At 38.7% G+C, this 16,706-nt stretch overlaps 1 protein-coding gene across 2 annotated transcripts; it reads right to left on the reverse strand.

Annotated features, from left to right (window-relative positions):
* Positions 1 to 1,883: 1,883 nt before the first annotated feature.
* Positions 1,884 to 16,441, reverse strand: ZBED4 (zinc finger BED-type containing 4). Of its 2 annotated transcripts, XM_044423428.1 has the most exons (4): positions 16,271 to 16,441; positions 11,362 to 11,413; positions 10,069 to 10,171; positions 1,884 to 7,035 (listed from the first exon to the last, which is right to left on the reverse strand). In XM_044423428.1, the coding sequence occupies exon 4, from the start codon at positions 6,676 to 6,678 to the stop codon at positions 3,175 to 3,177; it is 3,504 nt and encodes a 1,167-aa protein (XP_044279363.1). In that variant the 5' UTR covers positions 6,679 to 7,035; positions 10,069 to 10,171; positions 11,362 to 11,413; positions 16,271 to 16,441; the 3' UTR covers positions 1,884 to 3,174. The 2 variants fall into 2 exon arrangements, with proteins under 2 accessions (XP_044279363.1, XP_044279364.1); XM_044423429.1 differs by lacking the exon at positions 11,362 to 11,413.
* Positions 16,442 to 16,706: the final 265 nt, after the last annotated feature.

A 16,706-nucleotide genomic window follows, 5' to 3' on the forward strand; every position in this document is an offset into this window, starting at 1 on the left:
GTAGAAATAAACTAATTTCTTCCAGTGGAGGGATGTAAAAAGTGGGGTCCACACAGTTCTGTATTACTACCGTTGCTTTTCAATCTATTCATAAATGCTCTGGAATTAGAAGAGATCAGTGAAGCGACCAAGTTTGCTCATGACACCATACTATTTAGGGTAGTTAATAACAAAAGGGATTAAGAAGACTTCCAAAGGGATCTCTCCAAGCTGGGAGAATAGGTATCTAAATGGCTAATGCAGTTCAATGTAAACAAGTGTAGAATAATGCATACTTCAAAGTATAGGCTGATAGGAACTGAGCTAGCAGTGACTAATCAAGAAAGGGATATGGGGGAGGGGGTGGACAGCTTGATGAAAATGTCAACCCAGTGTCCAGCTGCTGTGAAAAAGGAATACTCCATGTTAGGCATAGTTAGAAAAGGAACTGAAAATTGACCTGCCAAGATCATACTCCCCCTATACAAATCTTTGGTGCAGCCATACTTAGAATATTGTGTTGGAATTCTGGTCACAGTACCTGAAAAAGTACATTACAGAGTTAAAAAAGTACAAATGGGCAACCAAAATGATTAAGGGATTAGATGAACTCTTTAAGAAACAGCTGATTGTTTAGCTTTGAAAAATGGTGAGTAAATGGAGACATGATAGAAGTTTACAAAATTATGCACGCTGAGGAAAGGGAGACTTTTACTTCCTGTTCTATAGTACTAAGACCCAGTGCCATCCCATGAAGCTGAGTGGTGGTAGAGTCAGGACAAAGAACAGAAAGTACTTCACACCGTGCATGGTAAAACAAAGGAATTCACTGCCAGAACCAGTGATGGCCATCAAGTCAGATGGCTTTAAAAACGGATTGGACAAATTCATGGAGAAGGTGGCTATCACTGGCTACTAGTCTTAAAGGCAGTGTGCTACCTGCAGTAACAGGCAGCATGCCTATGTTCTTGCTGGGAAACTGGAGCAGTTGGGGACAATTGTACTCATCTCCCACTTGAGCAATCCTGTGGGGAGGTGGAATGCTGGATCATTTGTCTGAGCCAGCATGGCTTTTCTTAAGTTTTTCACTCAAATAGTACTTCAGTAGTTATGGTAAAAATAGCATCTTGCCATGATTGTTTTAATTACATCTTTTTGTAAGATGAACTACTTTCAGCCAAAGCCTCAGCATTATGAATCTCAAGTTGTATAATCATAGAGGCCTGAATCAGAATAATGTGTAATTATTTTTGTATTGTTTGTATTTTGTATTTGTATTGTTCAGAAAACTTATTGATCAGCACATCACCAATGCCACATGGTGAGCTTTAAAAACGAGCATTTCAAAAAGTTTTTGAAATGACATACTCGTACAAATCTGCTGTTCCAAGTCAGAAATACTAATAGGAATCAACAAACCCTTGAGTCCATTTAATTCTTTAGTCACAGCCAGTTTTGTTCCCCAGTTTTTCGGTTTTACAGTTGGAAAGCACCTCATTTGTCCTCAGTCTCATTGTGAATCTGTTAGCAAAGTATTTTCAACAGCCTAGCTTTTAAAAGTATTTCCAAACGGTGTTTAGAACAGAACTTCATGAATGGATGCTTATAAAAGTTAGTTCTTATGCATAAATTCAGATGGACATACCTAACCCATATACTATCTTCTGTACTACAACTGCCATAACCCATGTCTCATTATCTGCACAAAGTAATTTGGGAAAGGGGATCTCATTGAGACCAAAGAAAATATGAATAATAAGAGCAAAATTTTCCCCACCTGCACATTCGTATGCCATATAATCTCTATGTGCTTGTTATGGTCCCTTAAATTCCTTGTATCACTTTTTGGATTCAGTAAGCCCCATTACCCTCTAAACAGAAAATGGGAGAGTTAAGACTCACTCTAAAAATTGCAAATAAGATGTTTAATTTCAGAAACTGAGTTCACCATTTATAAATACACTAAAACATAGTAAATGCAAAAATTAGGCAGAGGTACAGTATTTTAACAAAACTACATCTTTCCTAAAGGTCATAGTCAACTCATTTCCCCAAAGAATTTTGATGCACAAAATATGGGGAGATGAATATTTTAAAAATGTGGAGAGCAAACTGTTTACAGTTAAAATGCTGGCTATTACCTCAGTTTGAGGTTTAAAAGGGGTTCTACGATATCTTATTTGCCTGACGGACACTGCCAATTATGGGTAATTCTACTATATAACATTCTAAGCAGGACACCAATCTATAAGGGAAATTCATTGAGAATCAGCTTCTTGTAACAGGAATGCAAGAGAATGCCGTACACAGTTTTCAATTACATTAGAAACCAGGACTTAATTTTTACACCAAACAGTATTGGCTGTTCAGATGCACTCCATTTTAAAAGGATTTAGCATGATGCCTACTCTTTATATTTTACCTTTCAATACACCGTATTAAATAACAAAACATTAATCGGAAAAATTTGAAAATAAATGTCCCAAAGACCTTATAAATACTCAAGCTCTAATTCAGTTACAGTGTAAAAAACCTGAATAGGAACCACTGAATGGCAAGATTATAGATTACTGTATAACTGATGTTTCATAATACTTCTAAGTTTAGTTTAGTCAAATACTAAGTCAATAGCCACCCTTAGTACATACATCATACTTGAATATTATCATTACCCCCTAAGTACATTAGGCCCGCAGTTAAAACCTGCTAAGTAGAAAGATGGCTTCAATTCCACCTTTATATACAACTTTCTTCTGACAGCTACAAAATGGTTCTTGCAATTAAAACAATATTCAACTAATATACAGTACCTGGTTTATGGTTTTTACATAATTGAATAAAAAACTACATAATAGAATTGTTTACATCTCTTTTTTGCCATTCTATTCAAATTGCTTTAAAACATTTACAATTCTTAATTAAAAGCTACTTTTTATACTTGAGAAAAAGACAGATCTAATTCTAATGTGATTTTTTTAAAAAAAACACATATGTACAATATCTGGCCTGAAGGACTATTAATAAGGCACATGTAGACATATAGAAAGTTGAAAAATAAAACTAAATTTGGATCTACAGTCACTGATAAGATGTCATACATGGCCCCTACTGGAGCAGTTCAACAATCCAAGTTGCAAATACAGTAATTATCCAGTGAGCAACAGCAATTTTAGACTGGCAGCTTGTTCAATAGTTTCAATACTGGAAGTATATTAAAGGAAGATTTACTTTCAAAAATACAAGTTTTTCAAAGTGTTCCATTGCTAGCCTTGACTGACTAAAGCTGATGTTTTCATTGGATGTACTGAACAATCTCTCTGATGGAACAATGCTTGGAGGGCAACCCAGGAATCGAACAGCCAACTTTGACAGTACTGGCCAAGATGACTTTTTAAAGTTCCAGTAAGTTAAGGGATCACAGTTATGCTCAAGCACTTCTTCCTCCAAGTATAAAAGCACCATTTCTTCTGGCAACTTAGCCCTCTCTTCTGGAACTTTTGCTTTTTTCATATCTTCCATAAGTGACCAAAGATTATTGTCCCCATAAGAGTTTTTTGATGGCGAACCTACACCACAGCCATTGGAAACAGGTTGTTCATCATCTGAGGTAGCATTTAATATTTCAAGCTCCCTGATTAAATCTTGTTTATACTGTTCGGCCTCCTCTTCAGTGAATAACGAGGCCTTGTAACGAGGGTCCAAAAGTGTAGCAAAAATGTATCGTGGATCATGAAGTGTGGAGGACAGCCTACTCACCATAGCTTCCTTTAAGGACTTTAGCATGGTATCTATGCCCATTGTTTCCTCAAACAGTAGTTCAATTTTCCGATTGAGTATGTGAATCATTGGAATTACTTGGCTTAAAGTGGACATATGTGTACTCATCTCTCTACTTGCAACCTCAAAGGGTTTCAGTGCATGACAGACAGACTGCATCACTTCCCACTGATCACAGCTTATTAACTCTCTGAAGCTGCATTCTATAGACATTTCATCAATAGCTCTTTTCTGTTCAATTAAGCGTTCAAGCATATGGAAGGAAGTATTCCATTTCGATGGAACATCTTGAATTAGCTGATGCTGTGGCAAATGATATTCTTTCTGCAGTTCTGCCAGTTTCTCCCTTGCTTTTGCTGACCGATGAACACGTTCACATATCTTTCTTGCAATACTAAGCAGGTTCTGAACCATTCTCTGGCTTTTAATAGCTTCATTCACTATGAGGTTAACTGTGTGACCAAAGCACTGCACACTTGAATGTTCCCCTTCATTTAAAGTTTTTCCAATAGCCTGATTATCTGTAACAGTAATTCCAACCTGAAGCCCAACTGATGTTATCCATGCTTCCCACCAATATTCTAGTTGCTTCTGAATGCTGATACCGCTGTAGTCACAATCAATCTGTGATACATTTAAGAGAGCTGAGCAATGGTAATCCTCACACTGTGGTCGAATCCTAGAGTCAAACGTTACCCAATGAGCAGTAAGGGTTAGATATTCTCGGGTTTGGTTGCTCATCCATATCCCAGAGGTAAAATGGACCACGCCACTTTCAGCTTCTTTAAGATGTGAAACAATTATTTCTTTCACATTGCTATACATGTCAGGAATTGCAGTATGTGAGAAATAAGATGGGGAAGGCAACGAATATTGAGGCTGCAAGTATTCAAGCAGTCGATTAAAGCCAATATTGTCTACAAAAGAATATGGCTGAAGGTCAAGTGCAATCATTTCAGCTACAAGACTTGTAATTTTTTTGGCAACAGGGTGAGTATCAGAAAACTTATCATTGGATTCATCAAAAGATGAAGATCCCAACAGATCTGTGTTTAGTGGAACGTGACTATTTGCAGAAGAGGACACAACTGGCTCTGAGGCATCTGGTTTCAGGACATTGTTATGAAACCGCTGTAAGTGTCTTAGAAGGCAACTGGTACCTAGGTTGGTTGGCTTTTTCCCTCGACTTATTGTACGTCCACAGTGCATACATATCACTTTAGTTGAATCTGCTGAACAAATTGAAAAGTGATTCCACAGTTTTGAGGTCTTTTTGCTACTGACAGGAAATATGACTTGACTATCGTTGGGAACCATGGTGGGTAAGTCAGTCAATTTTGAGGATGAACATTCTGCAGAAGCCAAGGTAGCATAAGGAGAATTTGCTAAGCTAACATCAATAAAGCTCTTCTGAATCCCAATGACTTCAGGGTGGCGTCTATACAAGTGTCTGGTCAAACAGCTTGTGCCTAAATCACCTTTTTTCCCACGGTTTATCAAACAACTGCAGTGTCTACACACAACTTTAAAATTGTCCCCTGGAGACAAAGAAAAGTGATGCCATACTTCTGATTTAAGCTTTCTCATCATCCGTCTATTCTGATGAAAAACAGAACCATGTTCAAATACCAAAGGGCTTTTCTCAGGGGAAGAAACTAAAGAGGCTTCACCTATATCTTCTGATGATGACAATAATGAGGAGTCTTCCATAAGCGTATCTCCCAAAGGAAGAGTAGAATTGTTTTCTTCAGCCATTCTATCTGGAGAAGAACAGACGGAGGTTGGTTCTTTAGCCATTTTTCCAGGAGATGACACAGAACTAGGATCACTATCTGAAGGCAATAAAGGTGGCAATAAAGTTGGAGGAGCAGAGTACAGAGGGGGTATGCTTGAACCACCCCCATTCTCTTGTAGAACAATAGAACGATGAGCTCTCCACATGTGTCGTATCAAACAACTGGTTCCAAGATCTTTTCCATTCTTTCCTCTACTGAATTCATTCATACAGTGGATGCAAACAGCTTTTGAGTTATCTAGAGGAGACAAATAAAAATGTTTCCAGACAGCAGACCTTCTTCTTGAGCCAGATGCACCCTTAGGGACCTGAACAGTTTTCTCCACTACATTTTCTACTGTTTCTTCACACTGGTTGTTGGATAAGTGTTGAGGTAACCCAACACCACCTTCTTCTTTAATGTTCTTTTCTGTATGTGACACTTCTGAGGGCATTTCTTCAGTAGAAACTACAGGAATGGATTCCTGAGCTATCTGATCAGGGGTTGGAATCTTAGAAACAGTTTTCTTAACTAATTTTATAGGGGCTAACATGCTAGTTAAATCTCCAACATCTGCTGGCTGAGGAGGCATTAATAATGTAGATGAAGAAAAAGAAGATATAGTTGCCATACTTCCATTTTCCTGAATGAGTACAGTAGGATGAGCTCTCCTCACATGCCTCATTAGACAACTCGTACTTAGGTCTTTTTCATTTTTACCCCTGCTGAATTCTTTCATACAGTACATACATATTGCTTTAGTGCTGTCTCTAGGAGATATAAAGAAATGGTTCCAAGCAGGGGACTTCTTTCGGGAGCTTATGTTTCTGCTTGAAAGAAGGCTCTGTGTTACAGCTTCCATTGCTACATCATAAAGAGTGCTGCTGTATTGGGAAAACAGTGATCCATAATCATCCTCATTTTCTGCAGAGATGTATTTGCCTGAATTGTCATGGACAAAATTCTTTTCTCTGTCATCTTGTTCATCACTGCTGTCTGTCTGTCTCATGTCTTCTTGCTCAGTTTTTATATCCATGGTTTCTAAAGCACAATTGCTATCATCTTCTTGTTCCACTTTTAAACTGTTGATTTTATCCATCATAAAATTATCATCAATTTGTGGAGAATCCACCCTATTTGTATCCATGATTGATTTCAGTTATTTCTGTTGTTCCTTCATAACTTAGTGAAGATTCTGAATTTGGCTTAAATTATATTTTTAAATCAAACAAAAGGATGGGGTGGAACATAAGCTTGCATTCTAGCCTTTGTAGGTTTGATAAAAATGTGTTTATACAAACTTATGAAATAAGCACTTCCTTTAATGAGCAGAATCTCATTTTCCTCATCAGGATCTTGTAACTTCCAGGTCATATATTATTTTTCATGGGTGTTGGTACCAAATTCTTCATGTTGTGAAGAGAAGCCTAAGGAGAGGAAGTTGAGTTCCTTTTCAATAAAATCATATACTCATTTCAATTTCGTTATAATCCGTTCCCATCATCTAGAAATAAAACAAAAACAAAAAGTATAAGGATACCACTTCAGGTAAGATTTGCTTACACTTGTAAAGTGAATAATTATTTCTTTACATCTATGCTTAACTTTTAAACATTGTCATTCTTAATAAATTAAAGGGAAAGAGGGGCATGGAACTTTCAGAACAAAATGGAATTTACCAGATGTGCATATAAGAAACTACACTATACACTATTTGATTGCCAGGATCAAAATATCTAGTTTAGATGTGTCAAAGGACTTAGTCAAGCCCAATGTGTTTTGCTGAGGTATACAAGTTCAAAACCACTTTGACCATACGAAACTATTTTTGTGGTATTTTGAACACTGATTATCATTTGCTTGTAACCCAATTAATATATTTTACTTAAACCAAATAAGGGTTGAATGTTGAAGTAAGGACTATACAAAACTCCTGTTCAGGAGTTCTGCAGGTCAGGAGCATGAAAAGTGATAAGCAGCACAGGATCATGGAAAACAGATCAAGTCAGATAATCTCAGTGACCTCCTTCTGAAAATGGATGTCAATCAAAAAGGGCTAAACAAAAGCTAGTTTATGTTACTGTTGTATATTTTATCACTAACACAGTCACCTGTCTAAGTTGGTGTAGGAGGAAAAAGAGAGAGAGGTGAAGCCATTTTTGTGAATGTTGGATTGTATCTATTTCCCCTTTTCATCCCATCCAATTTATTGATGTTTTATACTCCACTTTTCTTCAATACTACTCAAGAGAGAATCAAAGGGTCTTCATATGTTCTCTCATGGGCTAAACCTACTTAGATGCAGTAAGGTTGTCTTAGGACAACAGTTCAGGCCCAGAAGTTCATTTTTCACAGTTTAGCTGTGATGAAGCTGACTCAAAAATTTGGCGGCCATATCCCCTTAATATATGGTGGTGGTAATTGAACCAACTCCTGCCTCCCCCTCTGCTCATCTAGTAAGTTTTGTGGCAGTGTGTGCATAAATTGGACAGGTGTGTGAATGGGTGTGACCTGCTGTCTTAGTTCTCTAACTAGATTGGCCACTTGACTGACAGTTTCCCTGGTTTATCAAGTTTCCTTACTATAATTAATAGTGTACTCCTAATCTAAATAGAGACACGGACAGTAGACATGCCCATTTATTTCATTTACTCAGAAAGTAAGGGAAATAAGAATGAACAAAAGAAGGAAAAACACTAAAGAAAGAACAAGGGATAACTTTCTAATGTATTTTAGGTTAGTGCCATGTGTTTGAAATGAATCCTGATGTAAAACGCACATAATTCTACAAGTGTTTTTTTTCTTGTGTGTGTGTGTGTGGGGGGGGTTGTAATTGTGGTCTGTCCTCAGCTGTAAAAAGACAGTGCTTTTTCAACCGCCCCTCTCCAAAGACACCAACATGGATACCTTTTGTATGTGAATGCAATTTCTGCACTCAGCTGTGGAAGTTTAATAAATTGTACTTTAATTGTAGTAGTCAAGACCAACTATGAAAGAACAGACAGTAACCCAATTGTAACTTTCAGTATTGTTTGAAATGAGAAAGCATTAGCGCTTATAACAATCATCCTACAATAATTTTAGTTAGAAATGTGATACATATGCAAATCACATGATACATTTTATTAGCCATAACACAATACTCTGCACTGCTAGATTTGTGAAGATGTTTTCATATTTTGTTCTTGCTATGTTTATGCTTCTTTTCTTAAGCATATGTTTACAGTTATCCAATAATTAACTAAAGTTACCACCTTTAAACAAGGCTTTTTTGCTCTTTGATACTGACCTTCAGTTTACATAAATTAATGCTCTATACCACTAAATTGGTTCAATAACTATTCAGTTAATGTGGGTACCAATATTCAACTGACATGAAAAATACAGCAGGGGATGAACTGTATTCCATACAAACAGCTAAATATACCAATTTAAACTTATGTTAAATTCTACTCTTTGCTTATTCTTGGGAAAAAACTAATCAATGCTCATAATCATTCACAAAGGCAATTCATATAACTGTAATTTGTACACCTAACAGCACCTGGAAATGCCATACCGCCTAAGCCATGGTCTACTTTACGTAGGAATTGGTCCACTCCATCTATAAAAGAGCCTTCAAAAGTGTGGAATCAAATATGAAGAGATGGAGCCAGACTCCCCAGCTGAAATGTCAAGGCCATCACAGTTTCAATTTCTTTTGAAAAGTTTAGTTAGCATTCGTATGTGGGAAGGGGAATAGACCTAACATTGTTAATCTAAAGACATAGTGTCAGATGAAGAGGACAGATCAGTTAAGAAGCCTCAGACACTCCAAGCGACTGGCCTTTGAACAGGAGGACTAACCTTGAAGGTGTGGTTGTTCTTTTCAGTGTAGAAGGGAGGAAGGGTATTCAGTTTGGAATCAACTTCTTATCATTAAGCTTCATTTCCCTAATGGTCAGTATTCTAGCCAACTTTCTTTTTGTTATTGCCTACTGCAATACTTGTCTTGTAGTACAAAACCAACCAAGCTGGTCAGCTTTTAACATAATAAAGGCTTTATCCACTTTGCAAGGGAGTGCTCTCTCAGCTCCAGGTTATTTGCCATCAGTCTGCTCTCCAATCTAAAAAATATTTAATCACCCCAAAGCCCCTCACTTCCTGGACATTGCTGCTCTTATATTCTATTTAGGATTCAGTATCATGCATGTTTAAGTATCCATAAGACTGTGCCCTTATCAACTTTATTTCTTAAGATGCTGACTTTGATGAAATTCAACATGCATTGAGGGCAAAAAGTGGTGGCTCAAAATAAGCAAACACTCACTGCTCAAATAAGAAGCTGAATTACACATTCTTTTTGCTCAACAAGTGAGAGCTTAAGAAATGTTAAATAGAGATCACCCAAATATTTTTTTAAAATTTGAGGTGAAAAAGGCAATCTACATGTCAAATCTATTTCAGTGAAAAAAAGTAATCTGCCTTTCAAATTGGTACTGATTTCAAAATGGGTGATATACTAAGTATAGGTTTCCAGAATCAATATTTCACTTACCTTGTAGGCTTCATCTTTTAATTAGACTTCACATGAATAAAGAAACGTGGCAACTTTCACAAATTAGATTTTTTGAAGGAAGAAACCAGCATTCTCAGAAACCCTATACAAACACAAATAATATTCATGTTCACATTCACGTAATATTATCTGAATTTGTTATTTTGATTAATTTTGCTGGAAAACTATAAATCCAGGCATCATTCCCAATTAATGACAAACTTTATGTCCGAATGGATAAGATTCAAACTTCTGATTGCAGATTCCTATTTCATCCAAATATAGGAATCCCTGTCTATGGGCACAGAGGAAATTTGCCAGCTCTAAATACATTTGTACTACTGGCTGCACTGCACTATCCAGTGCAGCCAGTATGCTAGTGGAAATGACTGCTAGCACAATTCTGAATTTAGGCAAGTCAGCAGAGCTCATGGAAGCTCTGCTGACTTTTCCCATTCTGGAAGCAGTACTTTTGGCCAGTTTTCAGCTGTGCTAGCTATAACAGTATTCCAGTTGCAATAGTGGTTATTCCCACTGGCATACTGGCTGCACTGGATAGTGCTCACAGGTATCTGGTTCTTTTATGACTCTGGTGCACCTAAAATTCTTCAGCACTATGAGAAATTATTAGTAAAGTCTCTTTTTTCACAGTTCAAATAGCTTGTTTGACTTTTTGTAACACAGAAAATTTGACTGGAATGTGTGAGTGCATGTATATTAGCATTTTGCCTACATTACACTGACATTATTTTACCTTCAATAGTTGCCAATAGAATTCTGAGCCTAATTAAAAGTGTTGGTTTTGACCTTTAATGGATTAAAGGGTTTGCAGCCTGGATATTGCAGTACTACCTCTTCCCTATAAATAAATTCACATAGATTTTCATTGAGGACCCTACAATATCATTTAATTGTGTTATGTTCTGCAGGTAGATACATAACAATGGGTTTTCAAGGTGCTGGACCTAGTTTACAAAATTCTTCGTTTCAGAATAACTTATTGGTTTCCTTTCTCCCTATTTGAAGACCCCAACCCAAGACACTTACTTCAATATACTTTGTTCCTAAGAAATAACTGACTATTGGAATGTAACTCTAGTTTTGCTACTTATCTTTCTGAATGTCATTGCTTTATTCATAATGATACTATGCAATATTATCTGTCTTTGTTTGTGGGGGAGGGCATAATGTACCTTTAGAGACTGTGCGGTAGCGTGAAACATTAAAAATTATAATTTTATATAGAAAATATATCCAGTAAAAGAAAATGCATATGGATAACAGGGAACTCACCTATTTAGCAAACTATCCTTCCCTGGCTTCATTTCAGAAAGACACTCTAGTGCTGCAACCAGCGAGTTGGGGGAGGGGGAGCAGGGGGGAAGAAAACAAAGCATTATTTCAGTATAAATCAGCATATGGTTCTACTTTTTCGCTCAAAGACACACAAGATGCTACTATTTCCCATGTACTCCCTTCTACTACACTACATTCACAGTTTAAGCACACAATAGCTGCTTTCAGATGTCATGATAAGTATGGTTTATTGTGAGAGGAATCATCCAGGTCTCAACCTACCTGGCTTGGATGGTTCCCTTCTCCTCCCTCTGCCACAAGCATGAGGTGTTTAGAAGTACTCCTGCCCAGTTTGCTTAACTGCAGTTTGTTGTGTTATCCAACCGCCTCCAAAACAGTTTTTTTTAAACAATCCAATGCCAAACCATGGCTTATGAAGCTAGATTGTTTTAAATAAAGCACAGTTAAAACTGATCATGGCTCAGTATTTAGATAATACAGAATCTTCTGCTCTCTTTGTTACAGCATGCCAGAAAAGAAAGCAAGATTGTATGAGTTGGACAGAGGCTAGGCTCATTTCCATCACAATAAACCATGGTTTACTGTAATGTAGCCAAGATTCTTATGATATCACAGTATGTGCCCTCCCCAATTACCTTGTCTAAATCAACAGTTACTTAAGAAGCAAGTAACTGGGAAGCAGATTTGCTTCCAAAAATTCTACTGTTTCTCTTTTTATCTGGATAGGTGCATTTTGTCAAAAGCTGTTACTCTTTGCCAAACTTTGAAGCAGAAGTACATCAAAAGCCATTCTGATAATGAATGAGACTTCAACATAGTTACTATATAACTCCGAACTGACCTCCAAGAGTTACAGTGTGTGAAAGAGAAATGCCTCATTTAACTAAGGACAATCTAGAAATCAACAAAAGGTGAAAATAGTAAAACACAAATAGACAAAAAATTTAAGAGGCTAAAACATGTACCAATAGACCGAAAAAATTATCAACAGTACTTTTTGCAGTTTGTGGCCTTCCTATATATTAATACTATTGGAAAAGTGGCTAAGCCAAACAACTGTTAGCAGTATGATGAGTCTTAATATCCTGGGATTGCAAATTCTCAGATATGGATTACAAATTCTCAGATACAGATGCTAGGAAGTATTCGACAGTATAATTTGGCTAGTGCAAATGATGCTGACACTAGTCAAAACTAGATTATGGAATATGCACAAGAGGAATATCCCACAAAGTAACATTTGCACAACTGAAATATATGGCAGGACTCTACTTGGGTTTGCAGAACACCACCATTGCATATGACTCACTGTCAACAGAATAGGACCACGTTTCAGAGAAGCAATTCACTTACTACTGCCTGCTTGTATGAAGAAGTCTCCCACACCCGTACCTGATATACATAAATTCTTATTTTAAAATAGGAACAGCTTCCTGTTAACAAGCTGCATCATCAGCTTTGTTCAGTTTTACCAATGCAGGCAGGTTGGTTCTTGACATCCTTTAAAATACTTCGAGATGAGCAAGTAATTTAATCTGTATAAGTGACTGCAGATATAAAAGGGGGGGGGGGAGTTCTGAAATTGGTAACATGGGCCTCCATCCAGATAAAATTATTTGTAATTAAGCTGCAGTCCTCTGTAGCTATCTGCAAATAAGTTGCAGAAAGCAAAAATCGTAAGTATTTGTGAGTAAACAGGAAAATAATAAGACTGATTTAGTCATGTGTAATTCAACAGGATTTAGGCTACAATCCTATGACACCTTACTTGGAAGTGAGGTTCACTGCATAGAATCAACATTTACTTCCAGATAAACATGGATGAAATTATGTTGTTAGTCACAATTAACTTTAACTGGATTGAGATCACGCACAGTTGACCTCAACTTACATGGGTTTAACTTTTGTGGATTATTTGCAAGTTTGCCATCAATAATTAAATGGGATATTTTTTGGAGTTTTGCAGTTTAGTGTGGAAAATTGTCATCACCATAGAAAGAGAGGAAGTGAAAGGGGTGAGAGGGAGGACCTCCAAAGCATGCCTTCTTGCCCTGCCTATCCAGAGAGGGAAATCTCTCTGGCATTTGCTTGCTGCAAAGAGAAGGCACAGGTGAGTGAAAGAAAAAGCAGGAAATAAGAACATAGTTGTGTAATAAATGAAGAAGAGGAGTCCTGCTGGATCAGACCAAGGTCTGAGAGAGCGAAAGAAGCAATCCAGTGCATGTATGGTCAACAGTACTAAGAGCTAATGTTTGTGGAAGGGTAAAGGTATTTGCATTTTTTCCCATTTTCACAGGAGCCCTGCACCCCAACCCCTGCAAATGTGGAAGGCCAACCATAGTATGTGGTCCTATGTATCTATGTGCAAATTCAGTCATGAACAGCTGTACCAGTATCATTTTCTGTTCTGGATCATACTGATGTTGTACTGATTGATACATTTTAATACAAAAATATAATCTAACTTTTATGACATATCATGCATTACAAAATACAAAAGGATTACAGAAAAAAGACAAATATAATGCCTAATTAATTAAACATTTACATTGCAAGCTTACACTGAAAGCTATAAGAGAGAGATCAGATTTTTTTGAAGTTATGTTCACATTTCATACCAACTAATACAATAATGCACAAGACCTGGATCATTAGTGTTACCATCCTCATATGTTTTCTTGGCCAAGCAGCATCACATAACTTACTAAATCACATTACAGCACTGTAATGTAACTATAGATTAGCTAGGCATGTATTTGAAAGTAAAGTATGAGTATAACGAAGAAATTAGAAACATAAATATTAAAGGCTGAAATCTCAAATAAAAGGGACCAATCCCCACTGAATACAGTGCAAGTTACTTCTGTGTAAACATGCACAAGATCACACTATGAATATCATTTGTGAATTATGACCTTAAGATGCTTTTGCATCATATATTTTCTACAAGCTAAATTTGCATAGTCTGGATTCAGTACAAAGGAGAAAAGATGTGACAATCTGACACATTGGCACTGCCTTCCCTACTCAACTGTATGCATGGGAAAGTATTTTGTATTTCTAAGTAATGCAAATTACTCTCAACAAGGTAAATAATCCATTAGGGGAGTTTATAATGGTCTCAGTTCCATAAATCAAACCATGATGAGGTTCCACAGTTTGATAACGTAACAACGTAAGCTGAGGTTCTTGACCTGGGAAATACTAAAATCTAGAAGGATTATTAAGTACTTAGTGTCTAGCAGATTAACATCAAAAATCTACATATTATATAGATTTCATTTTGACTACTCAGAGACGTAACAAAATCAGAAAGTTTACTTCCTACAATTTTCATAAACATACTAGCTCAACAAGATTCTTTCAGCTGCTGCTGTTCTTTCAGAATAAGTTTAAATGAAGTAGTTGCCACATGAACCTTGTCAAAACTCACTTTTCCATGATTATTTTTCAGGCAGTAAGCCAGTGCTTAAAAGTTCCACAAATCATGATTTAGCCCAAACATGCACAACTCATATAAATATTTCTATGTCTCTATGTAGAGGCTAAGGTAGCCTTTATAGCGGCCTTTTATCATATATATAAAGCCACTGATCTATCTAACTTTTATTACTAATTTAGACCATTGATCTACTAACTATTCTGAGTGACAGCTGCTCTCCAAGGTTCGAGGTTTTTACTAGCTCTGCCATCCGGTATACCTGTCATTGGAGATGCCATATCTATGGGATTAAAAGAGCCACTAACTCATTAAACACTAGGGTGACTTCATACATTACAATTTTCCTACACAGATAAGTACTTCCACCTTAGAAAAACTCCAGAGTCAAACCACAAACAGGTTATCATGTTATGAGTTATGCTAACACCCATTTTGCTGAATAAACGTTAACCTTCGCTAGAAATTGGCAACTGCACGAAGTGTCCTTAAACTTCCCATCTGTATAGTTGAAACAAACCCCGAAAGTTCCTCCTTTCATTGCCCGGGCTGTTAAGAGGATTAATCAAGTAATGCTTACAAAAGTGCTCAACACCTTTGGATTGGGGGAGAGTCAAGGGCCGTTTTCCTTTTAAAAGGGTGCACACTCCCAGTGGGTCTGAGTGAGCTGTTTACAAGGGGAAAAGGTTGCTGTGGGGAAAGGTGTGGTATCCCTCTACTCAACGTGGCTTGCACTCCACCTCCCATTTTATTACCTCTTTTCGCCAGAAGGCCTAGGACCCCCTCAAGAAGTATGTCAAACGGACGGAGAGAGTAAGGAGATTTAGCATTGGGCAATAAGGCACAAAGTGTGGCATACTTTATGAGCGACTCCCACACGGGAACTAAAGGTGTGGGGGGGGGGGAAGGGGGGGGGAAGTAGACCGAACCGAAGGCCAGACAAAGCCAGGCGCACGCTCCTGTTCCATTAAGGGAAGTGCGGCCCAGCGCCTTCCCAGGGGGGCTTCCTGATCCGTCACCGAGGGGAAAAACCGTGGGGAGGAGAGACAGAGAGAGAGAAAGAGAAGGCGGGAGGAATGGAGGCTGCCCCACCGTCCACCCCGTCCCACACAGGGGTTCTGAGCGACTGCTTTTCCCCTCAGGGTCTTCCCTCAGACAATAAGGCTGGCGCACACGAGCGAGTGTCGAGCACTAGGGCCATGGACGCTGTTTCTTGCGCCCGCCCGACTCCGGTTCAACAGGGACCCTCAAGGCTTTAGGAACGGCCGGCGGGCGGGTTAGGAGAGTGGGTTGGCTGCAGCGGAAGGATTTCAACTGACTTCAGGCGTCACTACCCAAGCACAGCCACGACGAGAGGCTGAAAGGAGTCCGGAGGGGGGGCCGGAGACCGACAGAGACACACCACATAAACCGCCGTCCCCACAGCCGGGTCTTTTCTTTCCTCACCTCTTGACTCTCGCATCCGAGCGTTACCGTCTACGGTTCCGCCCTGTTGGGGCTGAAATGGTTAACGCGAAGGTTCGAGTGGGCCCGTCCCATTCATTTCTCCGGCGCTTTGTCTCCCGCTGCCGCGACGCTGAACTCGGACTCCCCCGGCTCGGCCGCCACAGTTCGTACTGCGCCTGCGCCACGCTCGGGGCAGCAGGCGAGGAGGGGAGGCGGAGCCGGGACATGGCACGCAATGCGAACGGCAAGAGACGGCCTCTGTCGGCCGGGCAGGCGCGTCATACGCACGCGGCCACGCGCCGGCGCAGCCGATTGCGTCACGGACGGTGTCGCCGGCCATCGTCATCGACTGAAGCGGACAGACGGCAAAGCAAAAGGGCACGGCGACAAAATGGTTGCCGCTGAATGGTGGTCGTGGGTTGAAGAGCAGGTGCGA

This window comes from Varanus komodoensis, unplaced genomic scaffold (genome assembly GCF_004798865.1).
Source record: "Varanus komodoensis strain SLA01 unplaced genomic scaffold, ASM479886v1 scaffold13_3, whole genome shotgun sequence".
Classification (NCBI taxonomy): Eukaryota; Metazoa; Chordata; class Lepidosauria; order Squamata; family Varanidae; genus Varanus; species Varanus komodoensis.